Here is a 22,334-nt window from a genome sequence, read left to right as displayed (position 1 = left end):
TAACACTTCTTGAAAATGATTACAGAAAGTAATATGGAAAAAGACCGTGCATGGAGCCAAGCTCAGATATGACATTAGACTTTTTTTAGTGCTAGTCGTAGCTTCATTGCATCCACAGTATCCACTCGATACTAGTGTTTTTACTATGTAGGAATAACACACTGACAGCAAGTCTTCTCTTTCTTCAAAGGGCTTATAGGCTAAAGACATAGGAGAGGCAAAGGGTGCGCAAAGATGAAACAGAGGCATGGAGAGAAAGTGGTCTTTCCACGTTGCACAGTGGGAGAGTTACAGAGAGTAGAACTCAAGTCCTTCAGCTTTCAACGCAATGTCATATCCACTTGACATGTCTCTTGAAGGCAAAAATTCTTCTGATGGCTCCACTGAGGCTGAAATCTAACTCATGGGATTGCCAAACCACAGGGCACTGCCCTCTCCTCTAAAGCAGGTTTCCTTCTGTACAGTAGAAAAAAAATACTTTCAGGATTTTCTATTCAAGCACAGGAAGGTCTCCAAGTTACTGTGTTTTTCTCACATACACGTTATCTGTGTATATTTCCTCTTTGTATCCTGCATAAAAGAAGACACCAACTTCAATAAAAGATAAATAACAGAAAGAGTAAAGAGTAAATTGTATAGAGCCCTGAGAATAAGGCTCCTATGGGATTTGTAGTAACAAAGTGTTTTCATACATTTGTGTTCCAGGCAATTTCACTTCTAGAGCTGGTCCTGAATTACAAAGACTACACTGAGATCTGCACTTCCATTTTGAAAAGTGCACATTTGACTGTTGTTTTTAGATCCTTTCTGCTGTATCTCAATTAATGTCTTCATCTGACAGTGCCTGGATGCCCCACCGCTCTGTGTATGATGCAGGGAAGTCATCCTTAATGGTGAATTCAGGGATCCTGACTGCAGGCATCTCTTGCTTCTGACAACAGAATAACTGGAAGTATCAACTGGGTTTGCTGCCTTCTGTGATCCTGAAGATTAGAGCAATACTGTATGTTGGGAGTGAGTATAACATGCTGAATGGTTCAGGTATAAAGCAAACAGGAATCCTTCCATCTTTCTTCTAAAATATAGTGAAAATTTATTTTCCTTTCTCATGCAAGCATTCATCTAGTAGAGTTGTGACAGGCACTTCAGCTTTGGAGTTGCATGGGTGAACAAGTCTAGCTTAATTATCCCAAGTAACCACATACTCCATCATGAATCAGATGTGCATACTCTGGTTTCCGCTCTTCACAACAAAGGTATGGACCTTTAGTTTCCACTTAAATTTAAAGAAATCCTTCACATTAACATGTTTTCAGTGGTATCAGTGCTCGGTGACTCCACTGGACACCTGTCAAAAATCTTGTCCATTATTTTTAATGTAAGGCTTTATTCAGACCAATTGTGTTTCACTCAAGTTCTTGAGCCTGCCTGAATATGGCCCTAATACCTAAATAGAGCCCTGCAAATGAACCAGAGGCATTAAATCTACTTGTCTGCCCTTCACCTTTGGGAGAATTCTACTTGTCTGTTAAAAAAAAAAAAACAAACATCTAAAAGGAGAATGACTGCAATGGGAGGAGAGTTCGATCCATTCGCTCAGAAACATATCAGTATATCTTCATTGACATCACTAAGGGAGACCTTGTACAGCAAGTTTTACCATGTGGTCACATCAGTGAGTGTGCTGAACAAATGGGGCCTTGCTCAAATCCATCGGCTCCAGGCATGGAGAAACTGTGCTACCATCATCTGGAGTAAACAAGAGAACAACTTGTCCCTGCATGTCAGAGTGAGATGACTGTGTTTTACAGTTCTTTCCGCTGTTTGTTTTAATTTCACAATGTATGTGATGTATGAACCAGGGATGGAAACAATTATTGTCTCCAGCATGGAATATCCATCAGACATGGACATCTGTAGAGGAATAAGAAGCTGGACAGTAGAAATATGAAAAAGGAATCTGTGATAAGCGTCTTCTCAGTGGAACATTACCAGAGTCTTAAATCATTGCACAAAGCACTCATGTGACAGAAGAGAAGCAAACTGTGTGAAGCCAGGTGTGCAAGTCTGATTAATCTCTTTTGGCTGAGGTTCTTCATGCTCAAGAGAATAATGAGCAATTTTGCAAGATGTTGGTTCCCAGCAGGGTTGTGACCACTCAGCACTGTGCATGGTTAAGTAATAACTGTGCCAGAATTGATGAAAGAGATGTTAGACATAGAAACCTTCCCACTGCTGATGACAATAAATTACTTAAAAGATTGTTGTGGATGCCACAATATTTGTTGCACATCAGACCTATGACAAACAGGTCAGCCCTTACACCTTCCATATAGATCATTTTGCTAATACCTATTGCTGCTGCATTTCCTCTTGGGTTTTTCAGGACATAGATAAATATACTTTTATTCGCTGCACAGAAGGTCTGCCCATGTATGGTTCTTCTGATGTGTTTGTGGTACACTGAAGCTGTACACTAACTACACCAAATCTGATGCTTCCCAGCCACTGAACATGGCTGGAGAGTTGGTCAGCACATGTTGCAGATACACCTGTTGCAGATAGAGTGCTAGGAAGTTCTGGATGTATGGTAGCAAATATTGCTCCAGCAGGGCTGCTAGAAAACCCTCAAATCCCAACTACTGCATGGAGTAAGAGGGCATGCCTGGGAATCCTGGGCTTGTGGCAGAGCTGGCTGTGTTTGCTATCCTGCCAGTGGGAGAAAAGCTCTTTCTTGACTCCTTGTGATGCCAAACAGGAGCCAGCATCATACCCCAACAGCAAGGAAGGCCAACAGCCTCCTGGGCTGTATGAGTAGCACAGCCAGGAGATCAAGGGATCATTCCCCTTCTATTCAGTACTCCTTGGACTGTACCTACATTACTGTGTCAAGCTTTGGGCCGCCCAGGAAAGGCATCAAAAACCTAGAATGAGTTGAGCAGGGGGCCACCATGACGGCTGAGGGCTGGAGCACCTGACCTGTGAGGAGAAGCTGAGGGACCAGGGCTTGTTCAGCTTGGAGAAAAGATAGCTTGTGGGAGCGAACCTAACAGCAGGCCTTCAGTACCTACGAGGAGGTTATCAATAAGGTGGAGCCAGGCTTCACAGTTGTGCATGGTGGGAGGAGGAGACAATAGAGCTCCTGGACTGGACTATAAGGAAAACATTTTCCCCCATGGGAAGAGCCAAACGGTGGAACAGGTTTGCCCAGACACGTTGTGCAGTTGGCATCCTTTGAGGTTTTAAAGACCCAGCTGGACAAAGCCCTGAGCAACCTGATCTGATCCCACAGTTGGCCCTCCTTTGAGCAGGAGGTTGGACTAGAGACTTGCTGAGGTTCCTTCCCACCTGAATAACCTTATACTATGACCTTTGCTGTACTATATACAACTACAAGTAATACAACATCATAAAGTTAACAAGTTACTCTTTAAATTCCATCCAATTAATTAATTCTGTAAAGTAATGTGCAAAAAAAATGTGCAAAAACCAGCATGGCCTGTTGAGGGAGTTCCATAGTGGAAATGAGGTGATGTGCCTGATACTTGCTGGTAGCATTTGGACAAGTAGCTTTTACTTTTTCAGGTCTTCTCTCCGGGAATCACTTGTGTCTGAACAGTGGGAGTCTCTTTTCTTCTTTCAATGAGTTTTTTGAGCAGATTCATAAAGACAAGTTAAAAACTGTTCTGAAAGATCTGCCATGCATCTCCTGCTGACTGCAGCAGATCTGCAGCAAGATCTGCATCCATGTCTTCAGGGAAGACTTGAGACTGAAATTCTTTGCTGTTCTTCTGCACCATGTATTCATCCAAGGTTCAAGCTGAATTTGGAGAACACAAGTAAAGCATGCTCAGCCTAAAGGCTGAAAAGTACAGCTCTGCATGAATTCCCGTGCACAGCCTTGAAGAGGGTTTCAAAGACGAGAAGATTTCCTGCTGCCTATATGTGCTAGGTACTCTCCCCAGGTAGCGGCAGGCAGAGGAAGTGGGGAGAGAGCACCTGCATCAGGGTCCAGTTTCCCGTGAGAGCCTGGGAGTGCTGGTGAAGGAGAGCTGCTTTTGCTCTGCTGCTTCTCCCTCAAGCACACAGTGAAAAGAGAATTGTCCATTGCCCTCACATGAATGTAACCTGTCTTCATGAATGTAGCCTGCCAGAGCAGGCAGCAGGAGGTAACGTCACAGAGGAGGAAGCTTGGGGATAACGTGTCTTGGCCTCATCTACAAAGGAGTCTTCTGAGACACGTGACTGTTGCGTTATAAAATACTGCAGAGAATATTTATTGCATAAATTGTAGCTGTAAATTCTTTTATAATGCTGTAACTAACAACCAGCTGTGTTGTGGCAATGCAGCAGGACACCGGGCATCCATGTTCTCAAACCTCATCCTTGGCTTGTCTGCATTATCAGAAGTAACTTTTGGGGACTTATAACATTTCCTACCCTGTTAAATGTTTGCCTCTAATTATGAATTAGTTCTTACTCTACAGAGACATAACTAGAAAGCATAATCTCAGAACTAAAAATGTGCTATGCCTCTCCTCAAAATCTTGAATGAAGAAAGCAAGAGAATGCAAAAGGTTTTTCAAAGCTTAAATACAATAACTGAGTGGCCAGATACGACCCAGGCTACACCCTACTGTAATATTAGGCTAAATTTGGGCTCAAATACACTCAGGTGCTGCTGAGATCCCAGCTTAGCGGCATATATTTTGTTCTCTGACGTTCTCTGACTTCATGGGTTACTGGAGATTCAGTTGTTTGAATGGAAAATATCTAATTAATTCCAGAAAATATTATCTGTGCTGGTGACAAGTAACAGCTTAATGAATCAAGATCAAAAGGAGCTTTACACCTCTGGGGTATGTTGTCTATCAAATCAGATATGACCAGTCTTCTTGTCACTTTCGGCCATTAAAGATTTTATGATGATCTGGGGACTTTACCCCAGCAGTCCAATTAAATTTGGTCCCAGGTGATTATTTCAGCTCCTCCTACATTTTCAACAAAGGGGCCTGCAAGTGTTGCCCTAAATGTCTGGGTTCTGCATGTGGATACTGGAGAATTAAAATGATGAAAGAAATTCTGTCCATTAATGTTGTCTAACAATAATCATATCTGAAAACCAGTAGAAGGCTCACCAGGAGGTGACTGGCCAACAGCAAATGCAGAACAGTGAAACAACAGTATCAAAACAGTTAAGAATCATGTTTTTCTCCGAGGGTTGCCTGTCTTCTAGGGCTGCGTGGGCACTTCCACACCCAGTGCTGTGATAGGGACGTTCCCTGTGGAGGCAGCATCATCAAGAGCATGGGAGATGGCATGAGGCAAAGCACAGAGCATCTTCTGCAGTGGCGGTGCCACCTCTCCCAGTGGCTGCTCTGCAGTCTGCTCTTGGCTCTGTCCCCATTCCTGTACTGTCCCATCCCCACAGTACCTCAGCCTTGAGAAGAAGCATGCCAAGGTTGTGTGATTTATATTTGCTAGAGGCAATTCTCTCTTCCTGTCACCTTTAAAACTGATTTTTTCTTTTCATTCTCCCCAAAATTAAATGTGCTCTTTCATGTTTATTTTAGGCCTGCTCTTTTATGTGCATCTCTTATCGAGGGAAAGGCCAATCTTTGTCTTGGCACAGGCAGATAGATGTTTGAGATGGTTCACAAATGCTTTCAGAGGTGAGGAATGTTTCTTTTCCATTTCTAAAACCTGTATTAAGTCCTTTGCCAAACCCTGCAAGTCAGTCTTCATGCCTTTACAGAAGAACTTTAGGATAAGTTCACAGCAAGAAGGTGGTCAGACTCAAAGGACGCTTTTCTTTTGTCAAGTTTTGTATTAAAAATATTTCTCCTCTTTTTTTTTTGCTGCTGACCCTGCCTGTAGTGATTTTATAATACATGTTTGTATAAAACATGTTTCTATTAAATGAATATACATATGTACACATGCACATACATATATATGTTAAGACAGAAGTTAAGAGGCGCTTCTGCATTTTCAGATGCGTACCTGAACCCTTTACAAGATCACATCTCCCCTCAAAGTTTTCTTGAAAAAAGCTACCAGACCATTAAACCACTGTCACTCTCCATTAGCCAAGCATAGTATGTCTTCATTTGTCCTTCAACCTTCTCACAAAAATCTTCAGTAGAAAAATGGGTATGCAACAAGAACAGAAAAGTCTTCACCTCGAATGCCAGAATTCAGATTTTACTTGTTTTCTCACAAACAAGCTGAGGATGTCTCTGGAGTAATTAGTAAAAGAATAGCATTAATTCTGCTTCTCACTGATGAGGATGCTTCATTAGGATTGATTGCTCATTTCCAAAGATTATACATGGCTAAAATAATTACCAGTGGAGAACACAAGGCACTGAACAACACGTATATCCTTTAGACCACCGAAGTAAATGGACCCTTAAGAATAAGTTTAATACTTTTATTTATAAGGTATGTATAAATGAGGCTTTCAGTTCCACCAGGAATAACTGTCAATTAAATTAGAGCCCTATGACTAAATCTGAATCTCTGTTCCTTTTCCCTGAGGATTCTGTATAGGCATGTACAAGAGTCTGCCTATATGCACATACAAGAGTTTGTTTAGGACTGGATGAGAGACCACTAAAGGCCACCACAAAATAAGAGAAGTCACAGTTCTGTTTCACTTTCATTGGAAAGTCGTCACCATCAAGCAATTGACTTATGCTGATAGCTTGAGCCTTATTCTACTTCACACAAAATTTCCAGCTCCAAAAAAAGCCACGCCAGAAGCCCTCATCCTTTGATTCTTATGGTATCTCTTACAAAAGAAAAGCTTAGGAATGAAGGACATTTAGTACCTGAGTTTTTTCCTATGCTATTCCCATTTTTTTATTTCTTCCATATTGGCCTCATTTCTGAGCAGCTTCTTGTAATTAGGACAGAGTGTTATGGGAGATCATAGGAAGCTAGTTTTGTCCTCACCTGAAGCCATTAAGATTGCTGCCTGGCTTTGCAGGCTGCAGAACTGCCCATTCAGTTTGTAGTGTAAGGCAAAATATTAACCATTATGTGTAGATTTTGGCAGGCAAGAAAGTAGAGATTCACATAAAATGAACAGAACTATACAGAACAAAAATGTGTGGTCATTCAAACAGAAACATGAAGAGACTACGTAGAGATATGAGAGAAAACCAGAACATGCTCTTTCCTAATGAGCTCTTTCCTGATATATATCTTAACCTGAATAAAATGGGGACTAACTGTCAGGAAAAAAAAACCCATCTAGAGTGTATTAATGTGGGTTGAGCATTTCTCACATCAGCCCTGAAAAGATCAGGGCAGCATTAACACAAGAAGATCGACTGAGTGAGAAGACCGGTAGCTGCCCCAGTACACCTCATCTTGAACTCAGGATTTAGAGGTGCTGCCTCCTGGGCAGCAGCTGCAATTATGAGCAGACTGTTCAAAAGGTGCAGGCAAGCATTTAGGGAACCTTTTTTTGTCTGTGTAAATGTAGCCATCCTTTGCTTTGGTGGTCTAAATGAGCTACTAGAGAGAGGAGATCCACCAATCCTCCTTCCACATGTACCTAGAGCTTTGAATCCCAAAGAGCCTGGACACTTGTGAAAACATCTAGAACACAAAAAAGGAGGCTGTATTGTCTACTGTTGCTAGTTGCCATGCAGTGAGAGATAAACTGCAGCATGAACTGCAGGACACCAGAATCCTGGTCACTGGGAACTGGAGCTGCCCATCATCAGCAGGACTCACCAGTGGGAGGGGAGTAGTCAGAGCAGGGGTGGAAAGGGGGAGCAGTTAGGCAGGCAGTGTGAGTAGGGAAGCAAAATGGCAAGAACTCATGGGACAGAATGGCCTGTGTAAGGATCAGGGGGCCAAGTGAAAGACAAACACATGGAAAGATACAGGGTGTGTGCAGGGGGACCTGCCCAGATGGCAGTTGAGAGGAGAAGCAACAAAGGGCAAAAGGAGAAAGCAAAACTCTGCCTTTCCCCTCAACCCTCACCCTTTCTCTCATTAAAGGCATTTAAAGATATCCTTGTATTTTCCTGATACTTCCTTTCCCATCAAAGCACATCCTGCAATTTTTGTGGTGATGGTAAGTCTTGATGAACGAGTGAGGAGGGTTAGGAAACGCAACGGCGGTCTTAGGTAATTACAGCTGAGAGGGGAAGTGCCCTGAAGCAACCCTGATGAAGTTATAGCCTGAAAATGCTTCATGATCCCTGCCCTAGGTACAACACAGATACATTACCAGTACACACAACAACATGTGCAAACAGTGTTACAGAAGGAGGAAGGACACTGAGAACCTTGCTGTAAGGGCAGGTTTTTCCTATAAGGGAAACAGGGGTGCTGAGGGCCCAGGAACACCTACTTACCAGTTAAGTGGCTGCCAATCCTGGCAATAGGTTTAGGAGGCAGGGCAGGGGGCTGTTTGAGGAGGGACAACTGTTTCACTGGGGTGTCCTCATGGTCTCCAGGGAAAGCGGCAGATTTTTTTGGGGGAAGTAGCAGGACTGGCTTAGCTGTAGGATCTTGGGACAGGAGGACGCCGGATTCATTGGATGTGGGGCTCTCTTCAGACACTGGAGGACACAACCACATCATAGACGCAACAATGTTACGAGCAAAGCAGCAGCGGATACAGCCGCAGTAAGACAAGAAAAGCAGCGCAGCAATGCAGATTAAGAACGACTAATAGATTTCACTCAAACATCATATAACATAGAAAGGAGGAGAGAAAGAAAGAGAGAAAAAGAGAAAGAGAAGGAGTAACACACATCTACACAACAGCCGAATTTCCCATTACCTCTGACAGAAGCCAGCTCCCTTATGCCAGGCTGGGACGTATTCCCACATCTTGAACACAAATCAAGAGCCTTAAAATGTCACATCTCAGATGGTCTGTCACCACAGCTTGCTCAGGACCAGCTATGAGAGCAGGCGGTCTCTAAACTTATCCTAGAAATGCAAAAGCACCTCACGGGCCCTACTCCATTTCAAAGAGGCTGCATAGCTGTGCAGGATCATGGATGAACACTTCTACCAGTCACTTCTCACTCGACCTTTGTCCACAACTCTCAGCACTAAGTGATGCAGAAAGAGGAGCTAACCTAGATGTACAGCATTGCTGTCTCTCTGCATGGGCTGGGGAAGTAGTGCAGAGAGCCTCACCTAGGGCAGGGCAGCTGGCTGTGTTAGCTACTGAAAGATGCTAACACATGGGTGTTATGGGTGTATGTATGGGTGTCAATGTCACCCAACACCATGCGGCAGCTGAAGAGCATGACGTTGTACCCTATGGTTTAAAAATGTTGTCAGCTCTCTGCTCTAGAGCTCATTGGCACAGCTGAGATGTAGGCAGAGAGTTAGAAATCTACTCTTAAATGTTCACAAAGTGCAGGGACTTTGCCTTACTCACAAAGAGGTTACTTGTGTAGAAGTAGAGGTTACTTCTACGCCAAGTCGGTCAAAATTTCTCATGGAGCATCCAGTGACAATCTGTATGCTGTCACCTCCTTCTCCACCAGAAGACCTCTGTCTCTTCGAGAAGGATTTCTCAGGGTAGACACCAAATGTCAGAAGTCAAAAACCTGTTTCAACCAGCTTAGAGTATCTACATCACAATGTAAACAAGATGTTACCTGTCCCATCCATGATCTCTGTGGTTGGGAGCACCTCGTATGAGCAGGGTTCCCCAGATGCTGGACCTGACTCCAGTTCTGCTAGAGCTGGCAGGGATACCTGGCTGGAGCTCAGCACTTGCCCGGAGCCCAGAGGCTGCCCATTCTCCAAAGCTCCTTCTTCATTTGGTATGGAAAGTTCCCCATCTGTTCATAGTTGGAGGAAAGCAGAATGACAACAGAAGACACATAAATAAGATGCAGAAAAAATTTAAAATGAAATCTGCTATCTCCATTAGCTTGCTTGCAAACGAGGAACCTGAACTGAGATCTTGTATGTATACAGAAGACACAGGGATAAGGATCAAAACAATATGGTTTGTATCTCAAAAATACAACTTGTGCAGAGCAATTTTTGGAGATGTCTGACTGTGACGTTCTGTCCACAGCAGTTTCACAGAAGTCTGACAGCATTCCACTTGCCTTAAGGGGTTATTAAGATTTGGGAAAGATCTGTCAAATATCTCTGTTGATCCTTTGCTTACCCTAGGATGCTCATTATGATCCATGGTCTAAGCTGGATGGTTCCTGACCGTCCTCCACCCATGGAGCCATGCAGCCCCATCCAGGGCCACAAAATCTGTTTTCCCTCTGTCTCTGTTGAAGCTGGGAAGTCAGGAATGAGAATGGGCTGGCACTGAAGCTATGGAGCTTTCTTAACGAATACTAATATACACAGTATATAATTTATAATATTTTAATAATAATAATAACAACAAGAATTATTCTCTTCCCTTACACCAATTTTTATGCTATAAGGGACACAAGCAAAATCACAGAAGTATATCCCTATTTTACACACAAATAAAAACATTACAGCTCCCAGCATCAAGATTTTGAGTAAAGGAGAGAAGAATTTTTACAGTTGCCTGGTGTAAGGTCTTGATACTGGGATATAGCAGATTCTATTTAGAAAGCCTGTTTTCAAAGTTATTAATAATATCTCCTCTACCTGAGCAAAATTTCTGTAACAGCAGCTGGTAGTTTCTTTCCTATCAAATACCACTTCACATTAGAAATAATAAAGAACAGAAGCAAGGGATCAGATCATTCTCTATGGTGTCAACCTACATGATTTTTATCTCAGAACTTGTTATGTACAGCACTCTGGTACCTGGAGGCAATGACTACATGGATATCTCAATTACAATTTTATAAAGGAAAGTGTTCAGCCCCTATGGTTATGAGTGGAAGCCTGAAAATGTAACTGGAATGTGACCTGTAAGGCTAAAAACCAGCAGACAAGTAAATGGAGCCTAATTTTACTATGTATTTAAATTATTTTTTTAAGTCAAACTCAGGATTTCAGGATCTGGTTCTTGATTTCTGGGCACCTCTAATTAGCCATATTACTGCTCAATGTACCCAGCAGAGATGTACATCATTCCAGTGCACATTTTCCCCTCACAGGGCTAAGATGTGCAAAACACCTTGGAAAACAATACTGAAATGAGAAAAAAAATTAAGTCTCACTTAAGCGTCAGGACACAGCAATTAACAAGTCTGAAAGTACGTTAGCTGATAAGTATTCAGAATTATGTTTCTGCCTTTTAAAGCTTCTATACAGCGAGTGAAGATGGTCTCCTGCTTATTTTGGAATTATTAGAAATACCAAGGTCTTGACTTTCTTGTTTTTGTTGGAGGCTTTTTGAAGACCCAGAGAGCTAATATAGTACACAGGCACATCATACTAGACTGACATCCGACCCACGGCTTTCAGAGCAATCAACTGAGCTGGCTAAAAGGTGGCAACATTAATCAAAACTGAAGGTTTTGGCCAATTGTTCGCAGCACAGTCTCCTACCTGCCGTGGCCATTCAATACAAACCCGTTTATTTCCCTAGGCAGCAAAAATCAAACAACAGTTCAGCCAGTATTTAAGCTGAATGTTTTTCGACTCAGCTGTTTGGGTGGAAATGCTACGTATTCTGTGCTAGCTCTGTCTCCTTTTTATACACACACACCTTTACAGATGTTTGGGATAGAGGCTGCTGTTGTCTCAGTTACCTGGTTTCATGAAAGAGTGTAACTGTTTCTTGTGCAGAGCAACTGTTTCTTGAATGAAAGGCAGTGATTGTGTCCAGCAATATTCATTAATTCAGTGCAGGACTAAATTTGACTGTAACTGTGAGCAGACAAAACGTATGCATGATAAAATAACTTTTATTTTTTGGAGGGATGTCTACACATTTTTAATGAAGTGGGATGCCTATGGTAACATGCTGAGTAACACACCTTGAAATCTTACTGTCTTAACTGCACTTTACACTTCTCAAGGTATATTCAGCATGATTTAAGAAGATAGCATTGAAATGACCCGTTGAAGGTTTATGATTGCAAAAAAGTAAAACGTGAGATAAAATTTTGGCTTTCATTTTTTGTCATAATAACAAGCATGACCGCTCTCTGTACTGACAGCATAACCTCTTTTAATCTTACCTCTGAATATCTCTAATCTTCATTTAGACTCTAAAACTTGTCCTTGGATTTGACTGAAATCATCAGACCTGACACGGAATCATGACTGAAATATATACCCTAAATCAGATCTCGCTTAAAGAAGAGCTACATGGGGAGCTGCTCAAGTACAGCAAACAGATCAAAGATCCAGATAAAATAATTTGTAGAGTGAAGAATATCTTAGTGTGAATTAATCCTGGATCAGAGACATGCTTGACAACCAGACATAAAAGGCAAATTACTTATTACTTTTAAAGTACTAAAAGCTATTCTGGTTAGCTGACATGCAAATGAAAAGAATCCTGGTAATGCAATTATTACATATACATGGATGAATCGATTAGTCTTCAGGAACTGGCTATGAATTTGAAGTTAATTTTGCACAGTTATAACATATGTAATCTTTTGTTCTCACACTTGCTAAATCCTTTGCTGTGTTTTCACAGAGCCTGCTGCTACTTAGTGGAGAATGACTTTCCCTAAATGCATGAGCTTTGATAATGCTGGCTGAGTGTGAATCAGCTGGATCTGGATGGGACCAGAGAGAGTAGCTTGACCTCTGCAGAAACAGGAGCTCATGGCGGCTGCTCTTCTGTTACTCAGGAGGCTCTGCACACCTGAAGTCACTGAAGAAACAGGACCTCAGAAGAAACTCTCTGATGCAGAGGACTCTATCCAGACACTTTGATTCACCTCAGCACGTGAAAATAACAGCATGGGGTGAAGGCCCAGAAATGCATAGATGATATTTTCAAAACATGTGTCCCCTAAGCATGGTTTGTCCTCCTGAACTCACCTGCCATTTCCACTTTCAGGTACTTTTTAAAAATTGCCTGGTGTGAAGCAGCCCACACTGCATCATGCTGACTGGTACAGACCAGTCCTTTTGTTGTTTCTTTACGTCAGAGCTCTGCCTACCCGCTCACCGTGTCTTTTCACTCTGAACACCCTGGACTAGGGAACTTCTTGCATGTCTGAAAAGTGCCATGCTCATGCGCTCCTTCCATGGACAAATGGCTAAGGAAGTCAAAATGATGAGGAGAGTTGGAAATCCTGAGCTATTTTCCACTTTGAGTTGTCTCCTTCAGTACTTGCCTGCTCTCAAGTAAGACTGTCCAGGTAACCATTCTCGATGGCAAAGGCTAGGAAGGGCAGAGAAAAATTCATGTCCTTCTCTGCCGTGGCCCCCATGGGCTAGGGGATGGAAAATAGAGTGTTCTTGCATGTGGTCAAGACCTGTCCCCTTGGTGGCTACCTTAGCACAGTGGCTAGGATCCTCCTTGACTTCAGCCTCTAAGCAGACTCCCAATTTTGTGGGATCCTGTGGAGTTTGAGACAGGCTGACATACGGATGTCCTCCCTGCTTCTGGAGGAGTTCAAATCTTTTCCACATATTGAAACTGCAGCACAGCCGGCTCTCTGGTGGCTGCCATGCCTTCCTCCTTGCTGCAGTAGCAAAGCCACTTCTTCAAACTTATCCTCACATACTGCCACAAAACCTGCCTTAGCACATAAGTGCAACACTTCCAAATCCTGTCAGGATTTAGGTAACCCAAAATTTGGGTCTAAATCCATCATTTTGATTAGATAGAGAGTCCAAAAATACAAAAGTATAAAAGATGAAGATTGCCCATGCTTCCTTGCAGAACCATTGCACCATTGTCTCTGAAGCAAGCAACCAGTACACACTCATATTGAGAAATTTCTCACTACAGGCAATCTCATCTATGTTCAGATAAAAGAAGAGGTATCAAAATACTACAAGTAGATTTAATTCTTTGACTGGCACCATGGAACAGTGGGCAATTCTAAAGATAGATGCTTTTGGGATGGTTACACCTTCATGTGAAAATCAAAGCTGTTTATCTATGTGTGGGAACAACGGTATAGCAAAAATGCGAGTTCTTCTAAATGCTGTGGTATGTTCTGAGCTGCAGGTGGAAGCTGTATTTTTAACCTCTTGGCACTGCCTGCCCACAAACTATTAGAACAGCAGGTGCCGCATCAGATACTTCTTCAACTTACTATTTTTCCAAAAGTACACAGTATTTGAAAACCTGACAACCTTTGCCTACGTTTTCAGAAGACTCAAGTCACAGAACCCTGGAAATAGAAGATGACAGAAACTGATTCAGTCATGAGTCTGGCCCTTGCCAAGAAAAGAGCTCTCTGCAGTTTAGTCTGGAGTGGTTTCACTTGACTAGTTTAAGCATGGGGGTCACTGAAGTGATGAAAGCATTTCTTGTTTCCCAAATATAGCAGCTGGACTGCAGTGACTCTCCCATGTGTGAACACTGTGACTTACTGCACTCTGCTAACTTTCACCTGCTGGATGACACAAAGTCCTCTGAAAAGCCAGCAAATCCTGAAGCAAACAGGTCAGAGTGTCATTTTATACAGCAGGTGAACAAACTTGCTAATTCTGTTTTTGTTCAACATAGAAGATATGATAAAACCAATACTAAGCACACTTCAAGCTTCAGAATTTTTGTTCTTGGGTCAGTCTATCCATATTAAGTTTCCTTTGATCTGTAAGGATATTTTAAAAAAAGAAAAAGGCAAAATTACTCACAGGCTGATTCTGTCTGCTTTGTCCTCCTCTTAGGAAAGGGAGACAAAGAGATTTAACATTATGGCTACACCTATTGTCTGTGCAAGACGCCTCTTGACATGGAAGGCACTACCATCATCAAATAAAGCCTTCTGCTACAAAGTGCTAAAGTCTGCTGTGTTTTCTTGAAGGATTAGAGATTACCTAACAGGAGTTACAAGGAAAATGTTACTTCCACTTAAGGTTCGTAGTGAGATATAATATCCTTTATTAGAATTACTTTCGGATTATTAATCCACTGAAGGAAATATTGCTTTTGCTCTACAAATCTTGCCTTACTCATATCCTTATATCATCAAAGCTACTTGATCACTGCTACTATACTTGTGTATTACCACTTTCTTCTCTGCCTGACCTCTTTCTTTCAAGGAGGGGGTAGCAATTCTTAGCTTCCTGTGTTTGCAACCAGCAGGAAATAATGTAGGATACTGAATAAGAAGTCCAGCTGGTTTGCATTATAGTTTCCCTTTTAGTGGCACCTGACAGTGAAAAAGTCTGATGTCTCTGCTTTTTGCCCTGGAAATGGGAAGAAGCAGCATGTGTTTCATACCAGCTTTTTCTGATATGAAAAGGTGAAAAATGACTATAAAGAGGAATTAATGTATTTTTTCAGATGGGGACCTCCAGACAGCTTAGCATATGCTTCACAAGATGACATAGAAGATTACAAACTACAGCATTATTTGATGAGTGGAGAAAGCTGTAGCGCTTTGGTAGCGAAGCAGGGGGAATCTCCCTAAGTTTCAATGTGGAAGGCAGGGTCAGGCTGCACAGAAAAGATTTTTCCTGGGGATGCCTCTAGTCTTATGTAGGGGTGGGTCAGAAAGCAGCTACATGTGGGATGTGAGGCAGGGATGAAGGAGGGCACACCCTGGATGGAAGTGCGACTGAAGGCTGACTTCTGAGCTGGCCAGGGCACTAAATGGGGAGCTACGCCCTGGACTCCCCTGGGCTGCAACACACACTTGGTGTGACAGCCTGGACTGTGCCTTGCTGGCTGCGGGGATGCCTGCCTCATGGCTGTGTATCCCATCTGAGTCACACTCCAAAACGTGGACAACCCAAAGCAGTGAGAAGGGCAAACCTTTTGCCAGGTGTTGTTTCTATCCTGAAGTTGCGTCTAGAATGACTTCCAAGGCAGCAGGCCATAGTGAGAGCATAGGCAGTGTTAGATCTAAAGGACTAGCAGCATCTAAAATACGTAATGGGTAACAACTGTAGAATTTAATGACAAGCGGCTTATTTCTTTGGGTTTGCAATGTTTGGTTTTTTTTCACTTAAAAAATAAACAGTTCAGGTTAGTAAATTTTTAAATTCCCAATAAGCTAGACTAAAAAAGTAGGTAGCAGATTTAAATGCTCCAAACTTTAGGAGGTAGACCCTACTTCTAGTATCTGTGAAAGTTTATAACTTCTATTGACTTCTAACAGGTTTTGTACTGGTATTGTTAAAGGCTTTTATAATTTGAATTAATGAGGCTTTAAAGCACATGCCTAAGTTCTCTTGAAATTAAGAGGCAACTCTGTCATGTCTTTATATAATTTGCTGAATTCATTGCCTTGGTTATTGACAAGGGAAGCAGAAAAACAAATAAAAGCTACAGTTAAAGATTGACACATACCTAATAGATGTCAAATATGTGTTGCATTACCGGTGTAAAACAATGGTGTTCATAAAACAATGGCATTTTGCATAAATAATACATTACCAACTCAACAAATTAATTATCCTGAACAAGGAATTATTATTATTACGTCTTCTGAGCTGTTTCAAGGGAACATGCACTGTTCTGTGCTTGCCAGTATCCAAAACCTTTAAATGTTTCCCTTTTCCACAACAGTTAATCCCAGAGTGACTCAAGCAGACAATGATAACACTTGCAGGCACGGACCCACTTCATCTCCCCGCAGTCTGGATGCCTTGCTGTTTTGCAGCAAGTGACTCCTGCACGCTGCTGTGATTTATCTTTCTACTGCTTTACACTTCTGATTAGCTTTCAGTTTTATTTGCTAGATAACTATCACATGTATCCAATGGGGAGGGCCAGCCCATGGTGAAATCAAAAGAGATGTTTGGAGACCTTATCCTGCACAGTCCTGCAATTCAGGACTGTATTCCCAGTTCTTAATGTTACAATAATGTAATATCTGGCCATAAAACTATATGGGATGTCAATTTAATGTTGTGAAAAGGAGAACACTTACCTTTATCAAAAATTTCTTTCAGCACTCCTCGTTTTATAAGCTCCTCTCTGCTTTGCCTCATTGATATTTTTCTTTCCAAAGCTGTAAGCAAAGGAGAAGGGTCAACATAAATTGAAAAGAAGGTAAATGATGGTTTTAAAAGGCTCTATGCCTTTTAAGGCATTTAAAAAATGCTTTTTCTCCCCTTCAAGTCAGTGGCCAATTAACATCTCAAAATAAAGGCTACTGGCAGTCCAGAGAATCTGCCTGCTGCTGTAGCGCGGCCGCTATTGACAGCAATGGCTATAGACTGACCAATTTGAGGGCTTGCCTGCACTCCCATTGCTTAATTTTGACACATGACCAAAGCATTGCTGTGGAAAACTAAAGACAGCAAAGGGAGAAAAAGGCAACTAGTGCAGAAACTGGAAGGGGAAGGTAAAAAAGGAGACAACGTGAAGGATCACATCAGTGAAAGACGTGGCCATGCACTGTCCCCAGGCCACGGAAGAGGACTGGTACCTCTGCTGTCCTGAAGCCAAGGCTTGTTTCCCACTAACTCCAGTGAGAGCAGAGCAAGGCGTTTGGAACAGTGCAAAAAAAGAGCTGTTTAATGGAGCCTTCTCCTCCCTGGAGGGGTGTTTTCCCCCAAAAGGTGTAAATGAGGGGAACTCCATTAGAGTCACTGCAATTTACACCAGGTCTGAACAGCCCAAGTTCTGTATTGCCTGCTTGGAGACCGTGGTCACTGGGGCGGCAAAACAACAGATAGAAATTTCATGTTTGTTTAGTTCAGCAGTAATTAAAACAATATCCAATTAACCAAAACACCACAAAGGACATGCATTCAGGCAAAGAGCTGAAAGCCAGCAAGCACGGGGCGCAAGAAGTGATGTGCAGGACTGGCTGTGACTGTGCGCGCTCTCCGAGAAACAAGCCTGTGCCTGCCAAAAAAGAGGCACAGTCAAGGGCGAATTGCTTCTGCCATATGCTCCCCTATCAGACCCAGCGCAGATGCACGCACACATAAATGAACTGGGACTTAGCATCTCCAGTCTGCCCAAGGCAGATTTAAAGCAAAAGAGGCTCCGAAACCCTCTCTCCATCCCTGAAAACATGAGGGTGTAATCTCTTCTGGCACTGCTGCATGTTGGCTGTTCCTGCACGGGCACAGCATACTTGGTGAATTAGATATGCTTATATTGACACACTGCACTCATTGCGATTTTTTTGCTGTCAGATACGTATGCCTTAGTATGAACAAGGCCAGCTCTGCTTCACTCTTTTCCACAGGATAAATTTAGGTTTCCCCATTTTTAAAATCAGTTTGAACATGAATGCTTCAGGACAAAGAAGGTCAGGAGGTACAGTCAGTAGCTAATAAAACCCTTGGTCTCCCCTAAACACACCCTCTGAACTTCAGCATTGATCAGAATTAATGGCAGGTCCCTTTGCTGAGGCACAAGACCCCATACCCATTAGCCAGCCACATGGTATGGTTTTATTTTTTGAGGCTGTTAACATAACAGCCACAGCATTTTCCACAGTGCCTTAGTCCCATTTGAAGAAGCACTTTAGGCACCTCACTGACTTTCAATGAAACTTTGATTTCTAAGTTTCTAATACGCTTTTGACAAGAAATACCCAACAATCAGACCGTGGAGTCACGTTGCAGACGGCTCCCCAACCTGCCTTTTCCCTGCACTGAACGGGCCTTGTTCTGGTATGGTATTTAAAGCTTTTTTTCCCCGTCTTCCTTAAGAATAGCTGCCCTCAGCCCCTCCAAAAAAAGCCAAAACAAGCTACAGATAACACCTGAGCTTTCTCTCACCAAAGAAATCGTTAAAACCCTGACTGACTTCAAAGAGCAATTTGGCAGCACCCAACACCTTTTCCAATAGGTCTGGGAAAGCGTAATTTTCTGTCAGTGTAAGCAGCAAACAGCACCCTGTCTGTCTGAGCTTGTTCTTCAGTAGGAAATCAAGTTGGGTGAAACAGCAGCAAAGCAGCAGTTTCTGCATACAGACAGCAGCACTGCTCACAAAACAAAGACACGGGCAAATACTGCTATTTCTGTACTTTACCTTAAATAGCTAAGTAACAGATCCACATTTTACATACAAATTCACTGGCACCCACCTGAGTTCACCGTTTCACCCTCCTGCCTATTCAGCAGCTGGCTATGCAAGGTAGCAGCGTTACTACTAACGTCATGGCTAGGAAGTCCCATCACATTATTAAAGTAGTGGTAAGAAACACAGTAATTTTGTGGATTGGAGTTACAGCTTTCGGGGGACCGACTGCTGTAGAGGGCTAGCAGGACATTTTGAAGAAGCTCAGGAGTGCCTTTCCCAAAACAATTGCTGGGCAAGACGCTCAAGTATTGACCAAGACTTCTCAAAGTCATGGGCTATTTTTGCAGTCTAGCAGAATTTTGAAGATAGAATACATTTTTGAAGACATAGGTTTTTCAGATACTCCCTTTTAGTTGTAATCCGCTTCTGCTCAAGAACAAAAAAACCCCCTCCAGTTTGAAGCTCAGACTAAAACAATTTTTTCAGTTTCCAAATCCTTTCTAAGTAGGTACAGGACTTAAAGTATTAATTATTTTCCCGCTAAGCCAGTTTAATTAATAAGATATTTAGAGGAAGGGCATGCTGGGCTAAGAGCAGCACTGAATGATAATAACAGATGTTATATTAAAACTATGGAACATGCTGCCTTCCTTTAATACCAATCTTCCTCCCAAACAAGTCTTGTACATTTAAGTGCATAAACTGCTATGCTACTGCTGGATCAGGTGGAAAAAAAATCACAAGCGCTTAGATGCAGAACTCATTAGGATCTAACAGCCCGAACAATGAAATGTTCCACTCGGTCTGGATTTCTCTGGCAAAGATTGCCTGTTCTTTTAGGAAGGATTTTCTTTTCCGGCAGAAAGCTGATAGAGAATAAATTCATTCACTCTCCACTGAGAAGTGATCCATTCACAGAAGAGGATAAATACAAACCTCCAAATTAATCCTTGATTTGTGAGAACCTTGTAAATTCTGTGATGAGGAAAAATTAAATATAATTAATATTTAACAAAAGATATGTTACTTCATTGGTGATTTTCCTTGGTGACTAACCTCATTTTGTTCATTTGTACAATATTCCAGGAGATTAGAATTAAGAGAAGCATTAAGCCCTCTTTATGGGGTCCACTTATGCCAGACACTGGTTTTCTTAACAAATTCATCCATTCTCCAAGAAACTCTCAGTTACTAGTTTATAGAAATGAGCATATGTGTATTTTATAGTATAAGCGTACAGATTTTGCCAGTGTGCTCTGCAGTATGCTGTTTCTTTTAAGCTCTGATGAAGGAACAGTGGGAAATGTTTTTATTAATGTTTCTGAGCTGGTGTTTTTGAACTCATCCCTCAGGAGCAGCACCCCTCCACTGTTCAAGCAGAGCTTTTCTCTGTGGCAGACCCATTAAGATCAGTAAAGCCTTGACAGGGTCAGGAGGATTTCCTGCCCCTCCGTTCTGGAAATCAAGTACAGTTTTGTCTTTATTCCTTTAATAAGCCATTGCGCTCTGTAATGGCAGTGATTGTGGGCTGCTCCTCCAGCTGAGAAGGTGAAGCTTGCCGCTGCCTCTGTGCCAAGCGCTTCTGCTGCTCCATTAACCAGCCAAAGAGGCGTTTATGTAGTCAGGATGTGTAACCTTTCTGTCCATCCCATCCTTCCCTCCGAGACCAAAACATCTCAGATGAACTCTTCCAATCTGCATCTATATGAGAATAAACCAGTCCCCTTTGCATAACTTGTCATGTTGCTGCTTAAACCAAGGGGCGGACTAAATAAACAACTGCCCTTTCTTCTCATCTGACAACTGAAACTAAACCCCAGTCTGTGCCAGCCAGTTGAATCTTAACCTCGCTTTTTTCTGAGGTTGCCCTTGGCCTTTGTCTTAAAAAGCACTGGGGGTTGCTTTGCATGAATTCTTCCTTTCAAAGGCCACTATAATTTTCATGATGATTTTAGGAAGCAAAGGTTGTTACAGGAATGGAACTCAGAGCAGAAGCTTTCTGGTGCATCATTTATATTTGGATTCAACAGGCAGAAATTTGCTTTGCTAATAATTCAGATCTGAATAATTAGAAACAAGTAAACCAATTGCTTTGCACAGGGTTAAGATAAACAACAATCAATATTTCCTTTAGACTTGTAAGGAAGGCGAGATTTTTAGATGTGATGGATTATGCATCAAAACATGTTACATCATCTTGAAATTCTTCCAGCTATGTAGACTTTCTTGATAACCAAATGGAGCAGGATTCACCTCATACAAATTTTTACAGTGTGGGCTTCTGCCTCTGAGTTGGCCTCGTTATATATTAAGAGCAAGCCTCGGGCATGATTGACCTCAGCCTAATGTAAGCATCTAAACCAGTCTGAACTGCACCTTGGAAGTGCCTGTTAGTCTTTACTGACCGTAAAGGAAGCTAAGGGTGAGTAGCTGAGATAAAGATGCATAAAATTAGGGCTGAATCCACTCCTGAAATCAAAATTGACCGAAGAGGGTAGTTTTAAGCAAAGAAACGCTGCTGTAGATGGAAGTCTCAGGCAGAGCTGAGGAAAATATAGATGTGTCAGCTCACACAGAGCTCCATTAATTTTGGGATTGTTTCAATAGCTGTGGCTTGACATCCAGCATCGCTGCTGTGAGCTTGGGGTTTGACCAACGCCAAAACATAGCTTGGTTGAAAGAATTGTTTTGCTTTTCTCAGTGCTGAATATGAATTTTGCTTGACTTCAAACACTCATAAGTCTCTTGAAGCCTGAGGGAAGAAAAAATATTCCAACAGGTTTTTTGAATCTTTGAGATTTAAAGTTCCTTATAGAAGTTTTGGGTCTCTCTAATCTCAGCCTGGGTTTTCCTGTTAACAGTACCACCTACAAAATCTGACTCAGACAGATTACTACCTAGAAAGGATTAGAAGCCCCTTTTTGTCTGTGATGTCTGCCCATGACATTTCTTGTTCTGACTGTAGCCTAGCACTCCTATTCTATGAGATTACAAAATAAGTGAACATCAGCGGGGAAAAGATGTGCGGGTATTAAAAGTTAATCTTGATTTAAAAAAAAAATTGCAAATACCTCTCCAAATCAGGTGCCACTACAGTAGTTGACTAAATAAATCCTTTTCAATACAGGAATTGTTTGGAAAAGTTCTGTGGCATGTTCTACAAGACAAAGTAATAAAACAGGAACAATACGCAGCATTGATGTCACACTAGAGGAGTAACTCAAAACACTCTAGAAGCAAACCAGTATCATTACAGAGTTGGAAAAGTGAGGTACAGACAAGTTGAAACAGCTTGCCTTGTCACCTCCCACATCAGTAGCAAAGC

General features: G+C 42.1%; 1 protein-coding gene across 2 annotated transcripts in view; it reads right to left on the bottom strand.

Annotated features, from left to right (window-relative positions):
• Positions 1 to 22,334, bottom strand: part of PHACTR1 (phosphatase and actin regulator 1) — a 318,657-nt gene that overhangs the window by 59,745 nt on the left and 236,578 nt on the right. The window contains exons 5-7 of one of the 2 annotated variants that reach the window (XM_072851388.1): positions 16,956 to 17,036; positions 9,642 to 9,827; positions 8,376 to 8,582 (exon numbers count right to left, since the gene is read on the bottom strand). In XM_072851388.1, coding sequence (XP_072707489.1) covers positions 8,376 to 8,582; positions 9,642 to 9,827; positions 16,956 to 17,036 — 474 coding nt within the window. The remainder of the gene's footprint in view (positions 1 to 8,375; positions 8,583 to 9,641; positions 9,828 to 16,955; positions 17,037 to 22,334) is intronic. The other variant, XM_072851389.1, reaches the window with a different exon arrangement.

This window comes from Ciconia boyciana, chromosome 2 (assembly GCF_034638445.1).
Source record: "Ciconia boyciana chromosome 2, ASM3463844v1, whole genome shotgun sequence".
Lineage (NCBI taxonomy): Eukaryota > Metazoa > Chordata > Aves > Ciconiiformes > Ciconiidae > Ciconia > Ciconia boyciana.
Note: the sequence above shows the minus strand (reverse complement) of the source record. Positions and strands in the feature narration are given on the sequence as shown.